Raw genomic sequence first — 19890 nt, 5'->3', positions numbered from 1 at the left:
CGCCCTATCCTCATATCCCTTGATTCCCTGAGTGCCCAAAAATCTATCAATCTCTGTCTTGAATTTACTCAACGACTGAGCTATATTCGAGAAATGCTTGTACAAGGAAATACGTGACAATAATTACATCAACCATGGGTGATTAATGTATAACCTTGGTGGCTAGTGTAATAAACATAAGCAGAGGGATCCATTAACTATAGTATAGAAAGATAACGGTTAATAAACCTACTAGTCAAAGGATTCAAAAACATTTAAGTCAGGATGTCTTGTTTGAGGGAAGTAGCTTTGGAGTAAACGCCAACTGTTTACATGAATAGACTGTTTTCAAGGGATTCAGGAACAGATACACCATGAGGTCTTATCTGTGGCATGTACCTTTGATGTAGGCAAAATACGGTGTATAAAGGAGCATGGTATTCAACAGTTCTTCAGAGGGCTCGAAAGATAGAACTAGAAACCAAAAAGCCACTCTGTGTCTCTAGTTGGGCCGAGCTATCAATAAAGTCTGTTCTGCATACTCCACCATCAAGTGTCTTGTGCTTACTCAAAATGTGTCATTGTGAATCAGAGAAGGAAGGACCTTGATTAACAGTTGAATGTTAACAGTTACTAGAATGAAATATTACTGTATAGGCAACACATACAAAGATGGCTAACATGACCAGCATTGAGTTTACTTGTAGCCTCAGGAATACCTATCAGTTAAGCATCATTTAACATAGAAACATAGAAGATAGGAGCAGGAGTAGGCCATTCGGCCCCTCGAGCCTGCTCCGCCATTCAATGAGATCATGGCTGATCATCCAAATTCAGTACCCTGTCCCTGCCTTCTCCCCATATCCCTTGATCCCTTTAGCCTTAAGAAATATATCCAACTCTTTCTTGAATATACTTAATGAACTGGCCTCCACCGCCCTCTGTGGCAGAGAATTCCACAGGTTCACCACTCTCTGGGTGAAGAAATTCCTCATTTCAGTCCTAAATGGCTTACCCCTTATCCTTAGACTATGACCCCTGGTTCTGGACTCCCCGGCCATCAGAAACATCCTTCCTGCATCTAGTCTGTCCAGGCCTGACAGAATTTTATAGGTTTCGATGAGATCCCCTCTCAATCTTCTAAACTCCAGTGAGTATAAGCCCAATCGACACAATCTCTCCTCATACGTCATTCCTGCCATCCCAGGTATCAGCCTGGTGAATCTTCGCTGCACTCCTTCCATGGCAAGAACGTCCTTCCTCAGGTAAGGCGACCAAAACTGCACACAATACTCAAGGTGCGGTCTCACCAAGGCCCTGTACAACTGTAGCAAGACATCCTTGTTCCTGTACTCGAACCCTCTTGCTACGAAGGCCAACATACCATTTGCCTTCTTAACCGCCTGCTGCACCTGCATGCTTACCTTCAGCGACTGGTGCACAAGAACACCCAGGTCTCTTTGCACTTCCCCTTCTCCCAATCTATTGCCATTCAAATAATAATCTGCCTTCCTGTTTTTGCCACCAAAGTGGATAACCTCACATTTATCCACATTATAGTGCATTTGCCATGTTTCTGCCCAATCACCCAACCTGTCCAAATCGTACTGGAGTTTCACGACATCCTCCTCACAGCATACCCTCCCACCCAGCTTTGTGTCGTCTGCAAATTTGGAGATATTACATCCAATTCCCTCGTCCAGATCATTAACATATATTGTGAACAGCTGGGGTCCTAGGACCGATCCTTGCGGTACCCCACTAGTCACTGCCTGCCACTCGGAAAACGACCCGTTTATTCCAACTCTTTGCTTTCTGTCTGCCAACCAGTTCTCTATCCAAGTCAATACCTTGCCCCCAATCCCATGTGCCTTAATTTTGCACGCTAATCTCTTATGCGGGACCTTATCGAAAGCCTTCTGAAAGTCCAAATACACCACATCCACTGGTTCTCCCTTATCTATTTTACCAGTTACATCCTCAAAAAATTCCAGTAGATTAGTCAAGCATGATTTACCTTTTGTAAATCCATGTTGACTTTGTCCGATCCAGTCACTGCTTTCCAAGTGCTCTGCTATTACATCTTTTATAATAGACTCCAGCATTTTCCCCACTACCGATGTCAAGCTTACCGGTCTATAATTCCCCGCCTTTTCTGAATAGTGGGGTAACATTAGCTACCCGCCAATCCATGGGTACTGTTCCCAGAGTCTATCGAGTTCTGGAAGATGACCAGCAATGCATCTACTATTTCTAGGGCCACTTCCTTAAGTACCCTGGGATGTAGATTATCAGGCCCTGGGGAGTAGATTATCAGGCCCTGGGGATTTATCGGCCTTCAGTCCCATCAATTTTCCTAACACCATTTCCCTACAAATACTGATTTCTTTCAGTTGCACCCTTTCATCAGACCCTATGTTCCCCGGCATCTTTGGGAGGTTACTTGTGTCCCCATTTCTTGTGTTCTTATAACCAATCGACTGCAAAATGGGGAATTTATTGTTGTTTCCAAGCTGGGCTGCTAAATATCTTTCTAAAGCAATGTAGCATTCACGGCAAGTCACAAAACCGATTCCTTGTCAAAGAGCTACATCTACTGGCCTCCACACATGAAATTTCGGCAGTTTCTCTATATGCTCAGGTGATTGCTGACAAAAAACATGTTTCTTTTTCTTCACTGTTTTAGTTTAATACAGGTTTTTAAAATGCCACACAAGATAGGGCTTATACATTCATTTAACAACCAGCACGTTGGCTGTGATAAAAAGTGCTGCAGTGGGAATAATGTATCCTTAATGTGCTAATATTTCAATTGCAACATTAGTAAGAGTGAATGTAGCACAAGAGAACATTGTAATTGGAATCAGGAAGGCCACTGGCTTGGAACCAGAGGGTCAATTCCCTGATGCTGTGATCACATTTAAATACACTCATAGGGATCCATCCATTAAATTATTAGCCGTCAGGTGCCATTAGAATGCGTCTATGGCATAAACAAGATGTACATTTACAATTCTCATCAAAACACAGCAGTTGCCATCTTCGGGCCTTTTGTGATTATACATGGTGGACATCCAGTAGGGATTACCTCCATCTCCCAGCTCAACCTACAAAGCTAGTGCTAATATAGCACATTCCACGTATTGATAGTGCAGTTTTGTAGGGCTCAGAGGTGGAGGTATGGATTGAGGCTCTGTGGGCTACGTTTATATAAAACTCTGAAGATTTAAAGGAGTTGATGGTTTGCTAAGGAATCGGACTACATTCTCAGAAGGATAAGGTGAAGTTTTTAAGGATCTCATCGGTCTGCTGTCTGTTTAATGCATGGGGTATCAGTAGCTCACAACCTGAAACAGCAGAGTGTTATGGTCGAGGAAAAGATTTTGGTTTAATTATAGTGCTCAAAACCAGTTGAGGGCCAGGTACCAAAGTGTTTGTACAGATGGTGCTACCACAGGTGTTCCTTCATGATTTAAAGGTAGCATGTGACATTAAGGATGAAATGCAAATTGAAGATTCTCAACACTGTTACTGGCCCAGTATCCAAAGACGCCACCAAATTTTTTAATACACTAGTATTATATGGGTAAGCCAAGAAGTCACAAGTGCCACAGAAATCCCGATCCATTAACATTTTAAATGAGTGAGCATAGATATTGTAGGTCCCATACGTGACAGGAGTCAGTCAACAATCTTAGGTTATGGGGAAGAAATTCAGGAGTGCCCACAAATGGTGAGGTCCAGGGAGCCCCAGATATTGGTCCTCCGACTTAGACGGCACAGAAGGCGGCCATTCGGCCCATCGAGTCCGTGCCGGCTCTCTGTAGAGCAATCCAGTCAGTCCCATTCCCCCGCTCTATCCCCGTAGCCCTGCAAGTTTATTTCCCTCAAGTACCTATCCAGTCTGCCCTTGAAAACATTGAGTGTCTCCGCTTCCACCACTTCCGTCGGCAGCGAGTTCCAGTTCCTCACCACTCGCTGCGTAAAAAAGTTTTTCCTCAGGTCCCCCCCTGTATCTCTTGCCCAAAACCTTAAATCTGTGTCCCCTAGTCCTTGTACCATCAACTAGTGGGAACAGCCTTTCCCCGTCTAGCCTATCCAAACCCGTCATAATCTTGTACACCTCTATCAAATCACCCCTCAACCTCCTTTGTTCTAATGAAAACAAATCCAGCTTCTCCAACCAGCCCTTGTAGCCAAGATCCCCCATCCCCGGAACCATTCTGGTAAATCTCCTCTGCACCCTCTCAAGGGCCTTCACATCCTTCCTAAAGTGTGGTGACCAGAACTGGACGCAATACTGCAGTTGTGGCCTAACCAGCGCTTTATAAAGGTTCAGCATAACTTCTCTACTTTTATACTCAATACCTCTATTTATGAAGCCCAAGATCCCATATGCTTTGCTAACCACTCTCTCAATATGTCCTGCCACCTTCAGGGACCTATGCACAATAACTCCCAGGTCCTTCTGTCCCTGCACACTCTTTAAAACTGTGCCATTAAGTGTATATTGCCTCTCCCTGTTCCTTCTGCCAAAATGCATCACCTCACACTTCTCTATTAAATTCTATCTGCCACTTGTCTGCCCATTCTGCTAGCCTTTCTATGTCCTGTTGCAGTTGATTGGTATCATCCTTACTGTTTGCCACACCCCCAAGCTTGGTGTCAACAGCAAATTTAGAAATTCTACTCTGTATTCCAATATTCAGGTCATTTATATATATCAAAAAAAGCAGTGGCCCTAGCACTGACCCTTGGGGAACACCACTGTCTACCATCCTCCAGTCTGAAAAGCAGCCATTTACCACAACTCGCTGTTTTCTATCCTTAAGCCAATTCCTTATCCAAGCTGCCACTGACCCACCTACTCCATGAGCCTCAAGTTTGTTAACCAGCCTTCTATGTGGTACTTTGTCAAACACCTTCCTAAAATCCATGTAGGCAACAGCCATTGCATTCCCTTCATCAATCCTCCCTGTTACTTCATCAAAAAATTCAATTAGTCAAACACTATCTGCCTTTTATAAATCCGTGTTGGCTCTCCTTAATTAGCTTAAACCTCTCCAAGTGCCAGTTAATTTTTTCCTTGATTATTGTTTCTAAAACTTTACCCACCACTGATGTTAAACTGACCGGCCTGTAGTTACTAGGATTGTCCTTACACCCTTTCTTGAACAATGGGGTCACATTTGCCACTTTCCAATCCTCAGGCACCTCCCCCGCATCTAGGGAAGATTGGAAAATTATGGCAAGCCCTTCCGCTATCTCCTCCCCCAATTCCCTTCACAACCTGGGATGCAAGTCATCTAGACCAGGCGACTTATCCACTCTAAGCATACCCAGCCTTTTTAGTACATCCTGTCTATCAATTTTCACCCCTTCCATTGCTTCTACCCTTTTCACTTTTACTGGACTTCATTAGACTAGACAGCGCTGCAGGATGAGGCCACGCAACTAAGTGCTACAAGAGAGGGAAGTGATCGGTGGCCAGGGGTGGGAGCAATCAAGCCTTGAGGAGGGAGTGATCAAGGGGGATTGCGATTGGTGGTTGGCGGGGGGGGGGGGGAAAGGGGAGGAAACCTGGAGGTCCGGGGAGAAGAGGCGGTGCAGGGACATCTGATGTTGGGGCCAGGGCCTGGAAGTCAAAGATCTTGGAGCCGGCAGCTGCAGCATTTGGGATGGTGATCATAGTAAGTAACTTTGCTTTTTAAAAAAAAAATGTACGCGATCTTTAGGTTGGTTTCTCATGAGTGGTCAGTGCTAGCTGCCTCAGGGCAAACCAATGCCGCAGCAGGGACCTGAAGCAGGAGTTAGGCCCCATATCTGCTTGAAGTGTGGATAAAAGACTTCTCTCATTTATCCTTACCCAATATGGTGGGTGCGCACTTTGGGCCTACCATTTTGGCACCTTAGGAGGCCACGTAGCACCCAAAAAAAGGGCACTATGCGGCCCATGTCTAGGTATCTCGACACAGTAGCTCTGTAGATTTTGTAGCCAACACATTTTTAGAAATATTCACTGGTTCCCTGCTGAGACTGTCCCAATCAGGGCATTAGTTTCATGTCCCAGAAGATTAGCACTGTTACCACCAGTGTGTAAATAAGTTTCAATCCATCTTGTACTCTGGAAGAGATGCTTAGTGATACAATGTCATATCTGCCACACACAAGCTAACCCCAAAAACTGGGATTAAAAACTTGTCCACCCATTTTTTTTGCTTATTGAGTTATGCCACAAGTATCAAGGGAGTTTGCCATTTTAACAGTTATACAGATGCTAAGAGTATCGTCCATAAACGTTAATCAAAGATGGCATGGTTAGTCAAGACCCACAACGAAGCTAGGAATGCACTGGGGTATGTGCTCAAATTGAGATGATGGCTGTGTTAGCCCCACACATGCAGGACCGCCAGAAAAGTTGGTATAACTACAATACCAGTCACCAGAAGTACTATGTAGGCCAAAGAGTGCTAGTTCTGTTGCCAGGGAGACAAAATAAGTTACAGGCCAATGGGACTAGTGTGTGTATATATACATATATAAATTCACGTGACTCCTATCATCACTTTCTGGAATTTGTGCTCTACATCATGCTGACAGTTTGAAGACGTTTTCCACTAAATCCCTAGATTCCTCTCCTGTTCCAATATTGCTTGCTTCTGTAAATAATTCTATTTTGCGAAGAAACCTTTTGAATAGTTTAGCCTGCTAGAAAGAGTGTCTAGTGTGGCCAATATTATCCATCTCCTGATGTGATGTGAAATGCAGTGGAATCATACATGCTTATCCAGTAGCCAATTTATAAAATGGGAAGATTGTTATCTGTGGCACAGTTAAAGTTTCAGGTCATAGGGAGTGTGGGCTCCCTTGTGGAAGTTGCCTCTTGTGGTGTGAATGGGTAAAAGGAAGCAAGCTCGAATCAGAACAATAGCTCGCCAGCCCTGAAATCTTGCACCAAGCACCCTGTCAAGAGTCACCCAAGGATGGGTAAAAGAGTCACTGAATGCTGACACAGATCCTTTTTCACTCTCTCTCTGGGGAATTTTCTGAGTCACAGTAAACTATAAAAAGACAAAAAGTGTACTCCACAGAAATGAAGCAGCAGCAATAGTGAAGGTATTCCAAAGATTAGTTTATTCGAAGGAAAACTGATGGGGCATTATACATGATAATAAAAGACATCTCCTGGAAAGCAGACTATAGAGTACAAATCTTTTTAATAGAAGGTATTATACAAATTTTACATAAGTCCTCTGAATGTGTAAACTAATTAATTAAATTCTTTCATAATGGGGGAGGAGAGGGAAGAGAGAGAAGGGCTTATTTATGAGACTTACCAATAAATACCTGTGTCTGAAGCTTCATTTCTCTTGAGACAGACTTTTCTTTTGACTGTATAACCCAAGAACTCCAGAGTTCAGAATTTGAGATTTCTTCCAGCCAATTTTAATGTACTATACACAAAGATTTGCCCATCAAAATTCTTCAGCTGATACTATGAACTCAGCAAACCTATTCCTATCAGATGAAACTGCTTTAATATCAGTACAAACCACTGCAGCCATAAAATGACACTAAGTCTGGTAAAAGAGCAAAACACTGTCTGCTAACTAGGGGGAGCAGATGAGAGGTGGCCGAGAGATCAAGGGGGCTTAAATGAACTGTTAAAAAAAAAATTCCAGTTTGAACTGTTAGTGACCAGGTAAATCAGTACTGTACATTAAACAGAATCAAACTGATCTCCAAGTAAATTAAAAATAGTAAGATGCTGGTTTTTATTTTTTTCTTCGATCTGTTTATCATAGTCACATACATTTAAATGTGACGACAGTCACCTCGTCACTCCTCCACTAAACAAACCTTCAAATTAAACAGGATCTTGCTATTTTTTTTTTCCTCAAAAGAGGAAAGCAAGAGACTCGGGACTGACGTTTCCAACAGCTTCCAGATCCAATGTGACTGAAAAGAACTTAGAATTTAGGATCTAATTGCAGGCCTGTGTCTCAATGTTTTCAGATGTTAATTGTTAAAATATGTAGTTTGTGCCCCAAATAAAGTTAGCAAATGGTTCAAGGCAAGCAACCATTTCACTATAAATGACTTTCCCAAAGCCTGAACCCGATCACCTAAAAATTCAGGAAAGGAATGCAATTTTGTCAAAATGCTTGTGTTACAAAACACACCGAGCTGCACTAATGTGAGCCGCAAGAATTTCAGCCCTTTCAGCTCTGCTAGGAAGTGTTGTCAAGTGCAGACAAAAAAGGTGATTACCTTCATGAATAGGCATTGGCTATAAATCAGATTGAGCCGAGTGGTGTAAAATGGAACGTGTTGTCTGTTAAATTCGCAATGATTTAGACAGTAAATGTCAGTAAACTTTAAAAAAAAATGAAAAAGATTAAATACATACTTCTGGTTTTTTGTACTGTGATGGGTTACTGGTTTGCAGGAAATATGTTCCATTCAGGTCAAGTACAGCAGTTTAGACACAGTGTTAAGCTATCCTTACAGTGATCACCTTGAAACAGCACCCGCAGCTGTACCAGCTCTTACAACCCGCGCGAGACTGCTTCACAGGGTACTAAAAACTTACGGGTAATATGTCCTGTGAACTCATGTTTGCTGGGAAAGTAGTTTGAGATTGCCCTAAATTATTTGTATGGAAAGTGGAATTAGTTAATCAGGAGTACTGATGCACTGGTACTGCCGTGACGAAAGAAACCGTACCAGTACAATCAGCAACCTTTCAAGTGTCAGGCATTTGCAAGCCAAAACAATTCTTTATGGCAGTCTTGCAAATGTCTTGGTCTTCAGCTTGCAGTCAGATATCGTTCTATAGACGAGAGAATTTTATGTACTTAAAGATCAGTGTACGAAAGCAGTAACAGAACAAAAACTAATCCCAGTATGTTCACATACATATTTGACGTGCACGAGTCTAATACACTTTCATGTATAAAATTTAATTTTGATCAGCACATAAAATTCTCTTATTAATTAATTTGGAGGTCTTAGCTTGTACATATATATATACACAACCAAAACAATGCCACAAATGGAGGAAGCCTGGAGTTAGCAGTTTCCAAATTTTACTGGAAAGGATTTCAAAAAACTATAAAACAGATCAGATGGCAGAGATGCACAGACTAAAATGTTAAAATTAGGCTGCGAGTGATATCGGACATGAATAATGATGGTATGTCTAGATCTCAACCTGTGCAAGGATGCTAGCCATTTTCTTGTGGCGGTATACATGCATGTTGTACGGACAGGCTTGTACGCGAGCAGTATTCCCGTTTTCAGATACTCAATGCCAGACACTCTGAAACAAAACACCACCATTGGCCACTAACCCCAATGCACATTAGTTTACAGATGGGAGCACAAAGAGATGCATATTTGGCCCCAACAATAGTCTCACCTGAAGACAGAAATACCAGCAATCTGGTGTACAGCAAGGAGAGCATAACCCACCCAAAATAATAGGGGAAAAGGAAAGACAAAACACTGGGAGCTCAGCAACGGACAGTTGCAGAAACTCAAGATTAGTCCAAGTAACAGGTTGACTAATTTGAAGGTGGTGGTGGGGTGGTAGAAAAAAAAAATTTGGCTGACTGTGGCCCAAATCCCAAAATTTATTATTTTTTTTTAATTTTAATTTTTTTTTTTTAAAACACCATCTGAAGTTTTGGAAGGGGCACCAAAATTGTGAAAACTATTTGCACCAATCGCACTAGCCTGTTTTTATTTTTATTTTAAAAAGTGCACCGACAGTTATAATTTTTCTCATTCCATGGCCCACTGTTTCCACTATTAAATTTTGTCAAACCCTACCTCCTTAAAAAAATCCAAAAAAAAAGAGGGGTATCCAAATGTAAAATACCATTCTAACTACTGCACACAATGTTTTCTCAAAAGCCTGAGGCTGACATGTTTTAAGTGGTAGATGAAATCTCCATAGGTTTCATATTCAATGGCTGCAGCAGCATGCAAGAAAAGTTCCGGGAGATGTAAGCCATATGGGTTGTTAACGGTCACATTTTAATTGTAGTTCATTCTTTCAGTTCTCTGAAAAGGGGAAAGTGACGTGTTTTCCTCAAACAGAACTTTATTCTGTACTGTCTTCTCCTTCTTCATCAGCATCGATCATCAAAGCAGCATACTTGCTGGCTGAGCTGAATTTCTACATAAAAGGCAGAACAAATACACAGTACAGGATAAATGATTGCACAGCTGCAATGCACAATTTTAAACTCAGATTCTTTTCCCCTCTCCTGAACAATGTTCACCTCTTTTTTTTTTGGGTGCGCGGCCCATTCAAAATTTCGCGCATGTCTCACATTTGAAAAGCCGGTCCCAGGTTGAGCGGGATTTCCAGACAGCTGCGCGGCCTAGTGGAAACATTGCTCCTGAAGGTGCCCAGTCTTACTCGCGCTAGGGATGGTCCCACAGGCACCTGCAGCATTCTGGGACTTCAGCTAGCGGGCCATTCTTCATACAAGCCTGGACAGAATATTGCAACTATTCGATCGTTGAGGGGGGGGGGGGGGGGGGGGGGGGGAAAAAGAGGGGGAAAGTACAGCTAAGCCTGATCCTGTCCTCGCCCAGGTGTTACCGGGCAGCAGGAACTCTGGCCCAGACATTTAGAGAGTCAATACTTCAGTTACAACAATTGTTCAGTCAGTTACTGATTCGGATTAATCGTTTCCACATCCCTTTTCATAACATCTCATCTCCTGTGGACCTTCATTCGCAAACGTTTTGTGACCTCATCCTGACTATGCGATTTACATAGAAACATAGAAGATAGGAGCAGGAGCAGGCCATTCGGCCCCTCGAGCCTGCTCCGCCATTTAATGAGATCATGGCTGATCATCCAAATTCAGTACCCTGTTCCTGCCTTCTCCCCATATCCCTTGATCCCTTTAGCCTTAAGAAATATATCCAACTCTTTCTTGAATATATTTAATGAACTGGCCTCCACCACCCTCTGTGGCAGAGAATTCCACAAGAAATTCCTCCTCATTTCAGTCCTAAATGTCCTACCCCTTATCCTTAGACTATGACCCCTGGTTCTGGACTCCTCGACCATCGGGAACATCCTTCCAGCATCTAGTCTGTCCAGGCCTGACAGAATTTTATAGGTTTCGATGAGATCCCCTCTCAATCTTCTAAATTCCAGTGAGTATAAGCCCAAACGACACAATCTCTCCTCATATGTCATTCCTGCCATCCCAGGTATCAGCCTGGTGAATCTTTGCTGCACTCCTTCCATGGCAAGAACGTCCTTCCTCAGATAAGGTCCACCCTTTGCAACGTTTGACGAATTTTACACAGTTGAAGGGCTTTCTGCACATCTGACCGAAGTTCATGTCTCCATTACAGCAATTAAAAAAAATATTTCAGCCACCTACTCTGAATGTGTCCTCTAACCACCATTACCGCAATGAAGTTTTTTTTTACTATTTTGCACACGGTCAGATAAAGCCCCAGAATCTGTAGTTCCGTCCGTTCATTTTGACCTGAAGCTAAACCCAGTAGCAAACCACTGCAGGGCTTGGGAGGTGGAAAGGGTGCATACAATGTTTAAAAAAGATCCTACATGGCAGGCAATTGATCAAAAGTGGCGTCATTCTGGAGGAGGGAGCCCCCGGCGGAGGAGCTGCAATAGTTGCCAGGACCAATTGGTCAGATACGATCAGATGCAGCAGTCAAATCTAAAGGCAGAGTGAACATCGGAGGATTGCCCCATGTGGCAGCCTTGAAAATAATAGCAATTAGAACCTGATGGAGAGATCTCCAGGAAGCAGCCTTGGAATGGACCTCAAATCAGCCCCAGGGCAACTTCCCCAAGAGGTGGTAGTGGTGCAGAATGCCCTCTGCCATCTACTTATCTACACAGTCACTAAGTCAATGGTTAGGCCTTGGATGTTTGCAAACTACTGTACCCGAACCCAGAGACCTTCTAGTTAGCAGCTGAAAGTTGACTTAAGCATTCCATTTAATCACTTAACCATAGGACCTTGAATCCCAAATTATTTATCCAGCTTTTTGAAGATCTGTTATTAATAACTGAAAGTCTAACAATCCTTAACTTTTGTTGGTTCGAAGGAAGAGTTTGTTTTTATATTGCAGACAGACAAGTTTTTTTGCAATTAGGACACCATCTCTAAGACTTACAGGAGTGGGTGATTCTTCATATTTCTTTGGCTCAGTTACAGGTTTTGAATCACGGCCCTTTTTATCTTTCCTGTGCAAGAAAAGCCATAATTTTTAATTATTTAATGATTGTACATTAGGAAAACATGCCAGGCACTGTGGAAAAACTTCATTTTACGTGGAGATATCAACTGACTTTTGCCGGTGCACAGCATCTAGTCATAATCTAGAGCAGAATTTGACAATGCTCTATTTCCAATGGTCAATGTTATGATGCCAGGGAACAAGTGCGAGCAGCAACAACATTTCCACTGACATTATACCATAGAGTAAAACAAAGACACAATGTAAATGCCCAATATCAATACCAAATTTTACAAATTAATAGAATTCCTACTAATCTTGGGCATCAGGGACCTGTGGCGCAAATGGGTTTAATTAAAACTACCCCTAAAAACACAAGAGAAATCTTCTGACGGAGAAAAACCATATCTAACGCTGGGAACATAACAGTTGTAAAAGACAGACCTGTCGGATTCCTTCCTTCGGTCCTTGTTTATGCCATCATTCTGTCCCCGGCTTATACCACTGCTTGCACCACCGCGTTCTTTGGGTGAAGTTTTGTCTTTTATTTCAGGTTGTGCTTTATCATCTAAAATGAGATATAAAAATGCCTATTAAATTTTTGTAATGTGTGCAAAAGTTCAGTTCTGTTTCAATCAATCATAACAGTAAATTTAGAAAAGTTTTAAAAACGCACCAGATTGCACAAACATCCAACAGAATCCAAATTAGAGTGCAGAATACTTCATACATATTTCTAGAAACCAGACAGCAACTCTTAGAAAGCAGAGTTTGGAGAAGAGAAAATCCACTCCCTTGCCTAAAGTAGAGTGGAACTGGAACATGTGCCCAAGTGTTTGCTCATTTATAATCATTTGCTTCTCGTTTCTTTTTGCTGTGGGTGATATACAAGTTTTGTTTTACTGCAGGTTAGCCCACTAGTATAACTTGTACACGTATCAGATGATGCTGCTCAAGTATCAGAAAATATTAATCCCACTTTCGTGGGAAAACCTTTTCTATCCACAGCTATCTTATAAATTTCCACTTACTAAATGCATTGAGCCATCAATTAAAAGCTCAAATAACACGGTTTGCCATCTTTATTCCTCAAATTGCAATGAAAAGGCTTCATGACCCTGTGTTTTCAGTCCCAGCACAGCTGCTCCTCAAAGTAACCAGACCCAGTTGAGGTTTATCAGGACTTGGCAGCGCACCAGGTCAGATTGCCTGGTGCTTGCCTTTTAGCAAAAAGTAGCAGATGTGGTTGGTTTTAACAGATGCATTCAGTGCCAGATTCTCTCCAGCAGCTCCCTACCCCACAGTGGGGGAGGGACACTGAAAATACAGGTTTCAAAGTGTCAGTGAGTGTCACTAATGGTGATTATTCAGAAATGATCTATTCAAAAAGTGTTTGTGGGAATACCAAGAATTCAAAGTGGGTGCGCAGTGGTCACATGATGAGAACCCTCATACTATTCAGTGTTCCTGTAAACTTGAATGGCAAATAGACTTTTAAACAAGAGCACACCACCGTAGCATAATGTGCCTTTCACAGAATCATAGAAATTTACAGCATAGGAGGAGGACATTCGCCCATCGTGTCTGTGCTGGCCGAAAAAGAGCTATCCAGCCTAATCCCACTTTCCAGCTCTTGGTCCGTAGCCCTGTAGGTTAGCCTTCAAGTACATATCCAAGTACTTTTTAAATGTGATGAGGGTTTCTGCTTCTACCACCCTTTCAGACAGCGAGTTCCAGAACCCCACCACCCTCTGGGTGAAAAATCCTTTAACCATTATCAGAAGAGTCTTGCTCGATTTTCTCATTTATGCAATTATACCTGAAGTCCATTGAGGATTATTCTTCGAGGAGACAGAATAAAAGGAGGTGCGGATCATTATCCTCTTCCATCAACACCAAATGTCAAAGCTTGTCAGTTAGAATTTTTTTTGTCAAAAAGACAAACCATCCAAACTAATTTTCACTGCGGTTTACTGCTTTTAAACCACACTCCCCAAATTTCACAATGTGATCAAACAGTTAACACAATGCTCTCCATAGAATAAAACTGCTTGAGAGGAGAACGAACATCACTGAGCATTGACAGCCCGATGTAATATGAGCCAGTCATTTAGCTGTCCATTTGGAAGAATTGATTATTCATTATTTTACTTTTTTTTTATTGATTATGAAAACTATTAATATTCATGATTAGAGGACAGATTCCCAGGGTTTTAAATTTCAGGTTGCCATTCATTGTACCATTTCTTGCCATACCCTCATATGGTGTCTTCATGTCCATACCTGTAGGTGAAACTGGGCCAGCTTTACCACTTGATGAACTGTATTAAAGGCAGATGAAAAGACTACTGTCAGTACATTTTAAATTCACTGTTTGTCTTTAATGTTTTTGTGTCTTCACCACATATTGCTCAAATTATAATGGACATTACAGAAAGAAAATGTGCAATGGAGGAATATAAAATGGATGCCTCATTTATTTGAATAGCCTAATGCTTTTGGGCAACATTTAGGACAGTACAGCTGGGTTTTTTTTCAGTTTCAGGAAAAGAGAAAAGCAAAATTAGACTCCCTCATCCTGATCTCTTCCCTCCACAAAAAGGTGGTACCAGTATATACTGGAGACTTCATCCTTGTGACGTCAAATACCACACTGCTGCAGCTCAATTTTCATTGTCAAAGGGAGCAGAAACAAAAGAAATGAACTACTTTTTCTTCTTCCAGTTTTTCTCTCCTGAAGGCACAGATTTGCACAGATGCAATTCCATGGGTGCCAGCAGTTCTTGTACCTCTCCCAAATGGCTAGTCTTCATGTGCAAACCTTGACGTTGAGTATCAGCAGGCTACTTGCTCATGAGGAACAGCTGAACTTGCTGTCCTCATGTGACACACACACACACACACACACTAGTGTCTTCAATTGGTGAGCCATAAGGCGAGCTTGGAAAATCTTTAAGATTCTAAATGTTCCCCATTTTACTAGAATGGTTCAGATTTGTTCTGGACATTGCAACCTTTACCTGAGTGGTTTACTTGATGGTGCACGATCAGGTGAAAGAGGTGCTGTGACCTCTGCCTCAGCGTTCTGGTTACTACTAGGACCTCCAACTGTTCTCTTCGTCCAGGCATTTTCTTTAGGTGGAGGGGCAGGTACAACTTTAAGTGGGAGCTGGTCTGGTTTAGCCGATTTGGACACTGGTGACTGTGGCTCCTCCTCTTTGCTGAACACTTCATTGTCCAATGACTTTTCACTTTCTCTCCTAACTGTAGCTTGAGATAGTCACATAGAACATATTTTACTTTGGTAGAAAAACCGCTCAGATCAAAAACCAATTTAAAACAAATTTAATAACTTGACACCAACATTTGCCAACTCTACAAATATGAATGATGTTCATTTTTCGTATTTACTAGAATTGCATATTACTCCAGAAGCCTACACTTTTTGCAATCATTGGCAATCAACATGCTTTGCAGTATATTGATATCTGATTGACTGAAGTAGCATGATGGCGGCAGAGATAACGCAAGCAGTAAATCATGTAAAGAGGCAGAGATTGTGCCTTGTGGAATGCACATTTACTGTACAGTAACCTCAGGACAGGGAATGGACAAAGGTTTTTATTTTCATTTCAAGAGGAAGCAGAACCATCTCCCTCCCTATATTTCCACTCGGCCGATGAAGCACGGCCTTCTCATTACGCACACAGCAGCAAGTATTGGAGGCTGGTTCTACCCATTCCCACCAACATTATGGACAAATAATTCCAAGCTGTAGTGTCCTAGTGAAGGAACCTTCCAGGCATGGTCTTTGCACATCAACAAAGCGGTCAGGTCTACATCTCTATCAAAAGTAAAACACGTGGCGGTCTCGACATGTATCTGGAGTGGGATCTCCTTAATAAAATTGTCACAAAAGCCAAAGCTTTACCTATGTGGCTTTCAAATGGTATTCTTCTATCTTTGAAGTCCCAAAACAATTAGGAAGCATGTATGAAGAAACAGCAGAGGATCAGTTTCAGCTTCAGAGAACACAATGCGAACATTAGTTTACAGAAGTGAAGCAATTACCCTGCGCAGAACATCACGTTAGTCACTGTAAAGACATCCATTTGCCAGTTTTGTTTTTCACTACAGTGAAGTATACGGTTACGTATATTCAGGCAACAAGAATCAAGAATTGCAAAACAGCCAACTCTTATAAAATAATCAGTTTATAATGGGTTTTAGTGAAGTTAAACGGACAATTTTAGCATCAGATTTGTTAATCCTTCACCACTTTATAAAGCTTAAAGTTAGATAGTGACAAACAGGCAATGGAATACAATTCCAACAAGGTAAAGATTATCTAAAAATGTTTGAATCAAACAGCTCAGTGATACATTTAACTTAATCTTACACTTTTAAATGGAGTTTGGGGTTTTGTTTGCCGGTTAGATTGCAGTTTAGAAAACTCCCCACAGAACTATGTTCCAACTGGCCGCAAAGTTGCTACTTATTAAATGACCAAAAATCAGCAGCCGATATGCTGGTTACCGCTTCAAAACACTTACCCAATAGACAGCCTGCCTACCAAAAATGCACTACCCTTTAGCGCCCAAAACAGCAAAACCCCCGTAATTATTACATTTCTGATTCTAGCCTTCATTAATAAAAAAAACTAAATATCTTTTAAAAAGTGTGCAACTTTTCTGCTACCTTTTTAGGCCCTCCTCTCCCCCCCCCCCCCCCGGACCATTTTCCAGCTGAGAGGGAAGCAGCCTACACTGGATCCCAAATCAGTTTCCTTGGAAAATGTCTCATTAATGTCAAAACTCACTGGAACACAAGTCTATGTTATATTGTTACCTGCAGCACATCATACGCTTGACACAACTGAAATTTCTCCAACTACAGCATTTTCCAACTTGATTATGTTGGTTACATATTATACAAACTAGGGCAGAGGTTCCCAAAATGGGGCGCGTGAGGCGGCGGCTGGGTCTGACAAATGGGAGTCGAGTGCATTAATCATCGGCTGCACCCGCACCCAGCAATGCTCGCAATCCACAGAACCTTGTTGCTGTTTTTGCTGCAGCTGGGGGCAGGCAGTCAGTGGGAAACATGTGCGGTCATTAGGACTTGTAATCCAAATGGTGGCAGGCGCCGGGGAATAAGCTGGAGCGCAAACCTGAGGGTGCGGATCCGTGCGATCAGCACCCGAGCAGCTGAACCTCTTCCCCCGGGAGTGAACAACAACAGCTGGACAGCGATCACAAACCGAGGCACCCGCAAAAGGAAAGGCCGGGATGGTGTGAAGGCTGCCGGAAGTGGCAGTGTTCCTGCTGCGCTGTGTCTACTTGCTGCTGCTCTAGGGAGCAGTTGGTGGTGGGGTCCACTCACGCCTGGGATGGTTTCAAAGCGCACAGGGCCCAGTAATAATCAACTTCAGCAAATACCTCGGGGACAGTCAAACATAGGGCCTAGATTCTAGGTCAAGTCATGATTTTTATTGCAGTAGGGGGCTATTTTTATTAATACCTGTAATGCCCATTTTATTACCTACTTCCAACAGATTGAGCCTTGCCTGGTCCTGTGGTTAGACAGACACTGGCACCATTATTTATGTCATGTTAGCCGAGAAAATAAAACCCTGTTGCTCTATGCAAAAATAGTGTTTATGAAACCAAGAATCACAAGATACAAAAATCTACCATTTATCTGACTTACAGTAAACTGAAAGTGGACATTATAGCTCCTTAATTTAACCAAGTGTTTTTGTTTCAATTTCAAATATAGCTTTAAACATTAATATTCTGCCTTACAGTTTTTGTATTTTATATCGCTAACCGCAGAAGAAACCAAAGTTTTGAAGAAAAATAATTTAAAATATTTGAAAGGAAATATTTGTGAGAGAGACTGACTGCAACAGCTCTTTACCTTGGATATGAAGTGGGCAGACTGTCCCATCTATTTAATATCTGGGACAGTGAAGACCAGGAAATAAAACTTATGATTAAATTAATTTGCATCTTTCTTTTCTGAATATATCCGCAACAGAATTCGGTGCAACAGAGGTTCAGCTTAAATAAACATGTTTAAAATCAGGATTTTTATTCCGAACCTTCCCCCCCAAGCTTCTATAATGCTAGTCATTTTAGAATTTGCCACTTTTCCATGAATCCTTTCTCTGCTGTTTGCTTGTGTGCTCTTCTCAGATACACATACAAAAAGAAATGCAGCTGCTCTAATCATCAATAATACATTGCAAGATATACATAAACAACAATGACAACATTTCCCTTCTCTCAGATGTGCCAGAGGGAAAAAAACATTGTGAGCAAAGGCCAAACTGAATAAAACAGAGTCTAGGAAAAGGAACAAAACTCAAGCCCAAGGTTCCCAAAAGGGGGGGTGGTGGGGGGCAAGTCCCAAGGGGCAAAAATTTGATGGTTTTCCAGCAGCGCGCACACAATTGCGTGGGTTAAAGTATTTCCGTACATTAGTTAAGTTATCGTGTGTTATGTCACAAACATTTTTAGTACGGTATCCTGCTGGCCAAACGCATTTAAGAAACAGTTAGTTCACTACTCCCTCTTTCTCAGCTCTTTTCTAGGTAACTGCTGATTGTTAACTGGTAGGTTTTGCACCTGCTTGCTACTTGTTCATTGGCGAGACTCCCTACTTGTTAAAATGTAAGTTTTTGTTTTTTCAAGAATATGTTTAAGCCAACCAGGTGCAACTGTGACACACTTTGAATGGTCGACAAAATACAGGAAACTTCGTGATATCCGGCACCGACGGGACGCCGATCTATCAAAACTTCCGGACAGACCAGCGCTAATGTTGAAGGATACGGAGGTTTTCATCTCCGTATCTGACAACAAACACTGTTGCTTAGCAACAGCTTGTAAACAGTCGGCCCGTACCTTGGAAGCGTCTCTGTAGCTTAGCAACAGCTTCAGAGAGGCTTTCCAGACACTGACTGTTTAAAAAAAATGCGAGAAGAAAAAAAAGAAAAACCTAACAAAACGGCTCCTGATTTCTGCCGTTAGATCGAGGTTTCCGGACATACAACATCCGAATAAACCAAAGTTTCCTGTATGACACTTTTAAGTGTGATAGTGTAGTCAAGTTTGACGAATGCACACCAAACAGAGGACATATTTATATAGAGCCATTACTCCAAGTTCCGCAGTGCAGTGGACAGATTTTCAATTACGCAAAACAACAAACTTGGTAAACCGTGCTAAAAAATGTTTGAATATATTAGCTGTGCATTCACTTTACATCTACCCGTCTTCATACCTCTGCAAAGAGCTTATAAACATAAAACTCCCAGAACTACTCACTCAATGTTCATCCACACAACCTTTTAAATACCCAGTGTAAAAATTGTAAATCTTACCTCGACCTGCAGGAGCACTGGTATCGGTCAGCTGTGCAGAATCACTGGCGGTCCTTGAACGCTCCACCTGATCCTCACTGCGCCAGCTTGGATGCCTACATTGAACCAAGGTATATCACTAAATGGCACCAACACACAGGATTTACATGTTGATTGAGAGAAAGATTATAATAGTTGGGTAACACTCAGTCAATAGAAACGGTTCCAAATAATTCAAGGCGTCAACTCAGATACTTTGCTCTTTGGAAACATATGTACATAAGAATGTAGGAAAGTACCTT

At 41.9% G+C, this 19890-nt stretch overlaps 1 protein-coding gene across 5 annotated transcripts in view; it reads right to left on the bottom strand.

Annotated features, from left to right (window-relative positions):
- Positions 1-7090: 7090 nt before the first annotated feature.
- The window catches only part of eif4ba (eukaryotic translation initiation factor 4Ba), a 49861-nt gene continuing 37061 nt past the window's right edge, over positions 7091-19890 (bottom strand). Inside the window, exons 10-15 of one of the 5 annotated variants that reach the window (XM_085972756.1) lie at positions 19610-19704; positions 15243-15492; positions 14479-14543; positions 12667-12790; positions 12160-12229; positions 7091-10162 (exon numbers count right to left, since the gene is read on the bottom strand). In XM_085972756.1, the coding sequence (XP_085828882.1) occupies positions 10088-10162; positions 12160-12229; positions 12667-12790; positions 14479-14543; positions 15243-15492; positions 19610-19704 (679 nt within the window). In that variant the 3' untranslated portion in view covers positions 7091-10087. The remainder of the gene's footprint in view (positions 10163-12159; positions 12230-12666; positions 12791-14478; positions 14544-15242; positions 15493-19609; positions 19705-19890) is intronic. The other 4 variants (XM_085972759.1, XM_085972758.1, XM_085972760.1 and 1 more) reach the window with 4 other exon arrangements.

Source organism: Somniosus microcephalus, chromosome 33 (genome assembly GCF_052327205.1).
Source record: "Somniosus microcephalus isolate GS21.2 chromosome 33, FLI_Smic_1.0, whole genome shotgun sequence".
NCBI classification, from domain to species: domain Eukaryota; kingdom Metazoa; phylum Chordata; class Chondrichthyes; order Squaliformes; family Somniosidae; genus Somniosus; species Somniosus microcephalus.
Note: the sequence above shows the minus strand (reverse complement) of the source record. Positions and strands in the feature narration are given on the sequence as shown.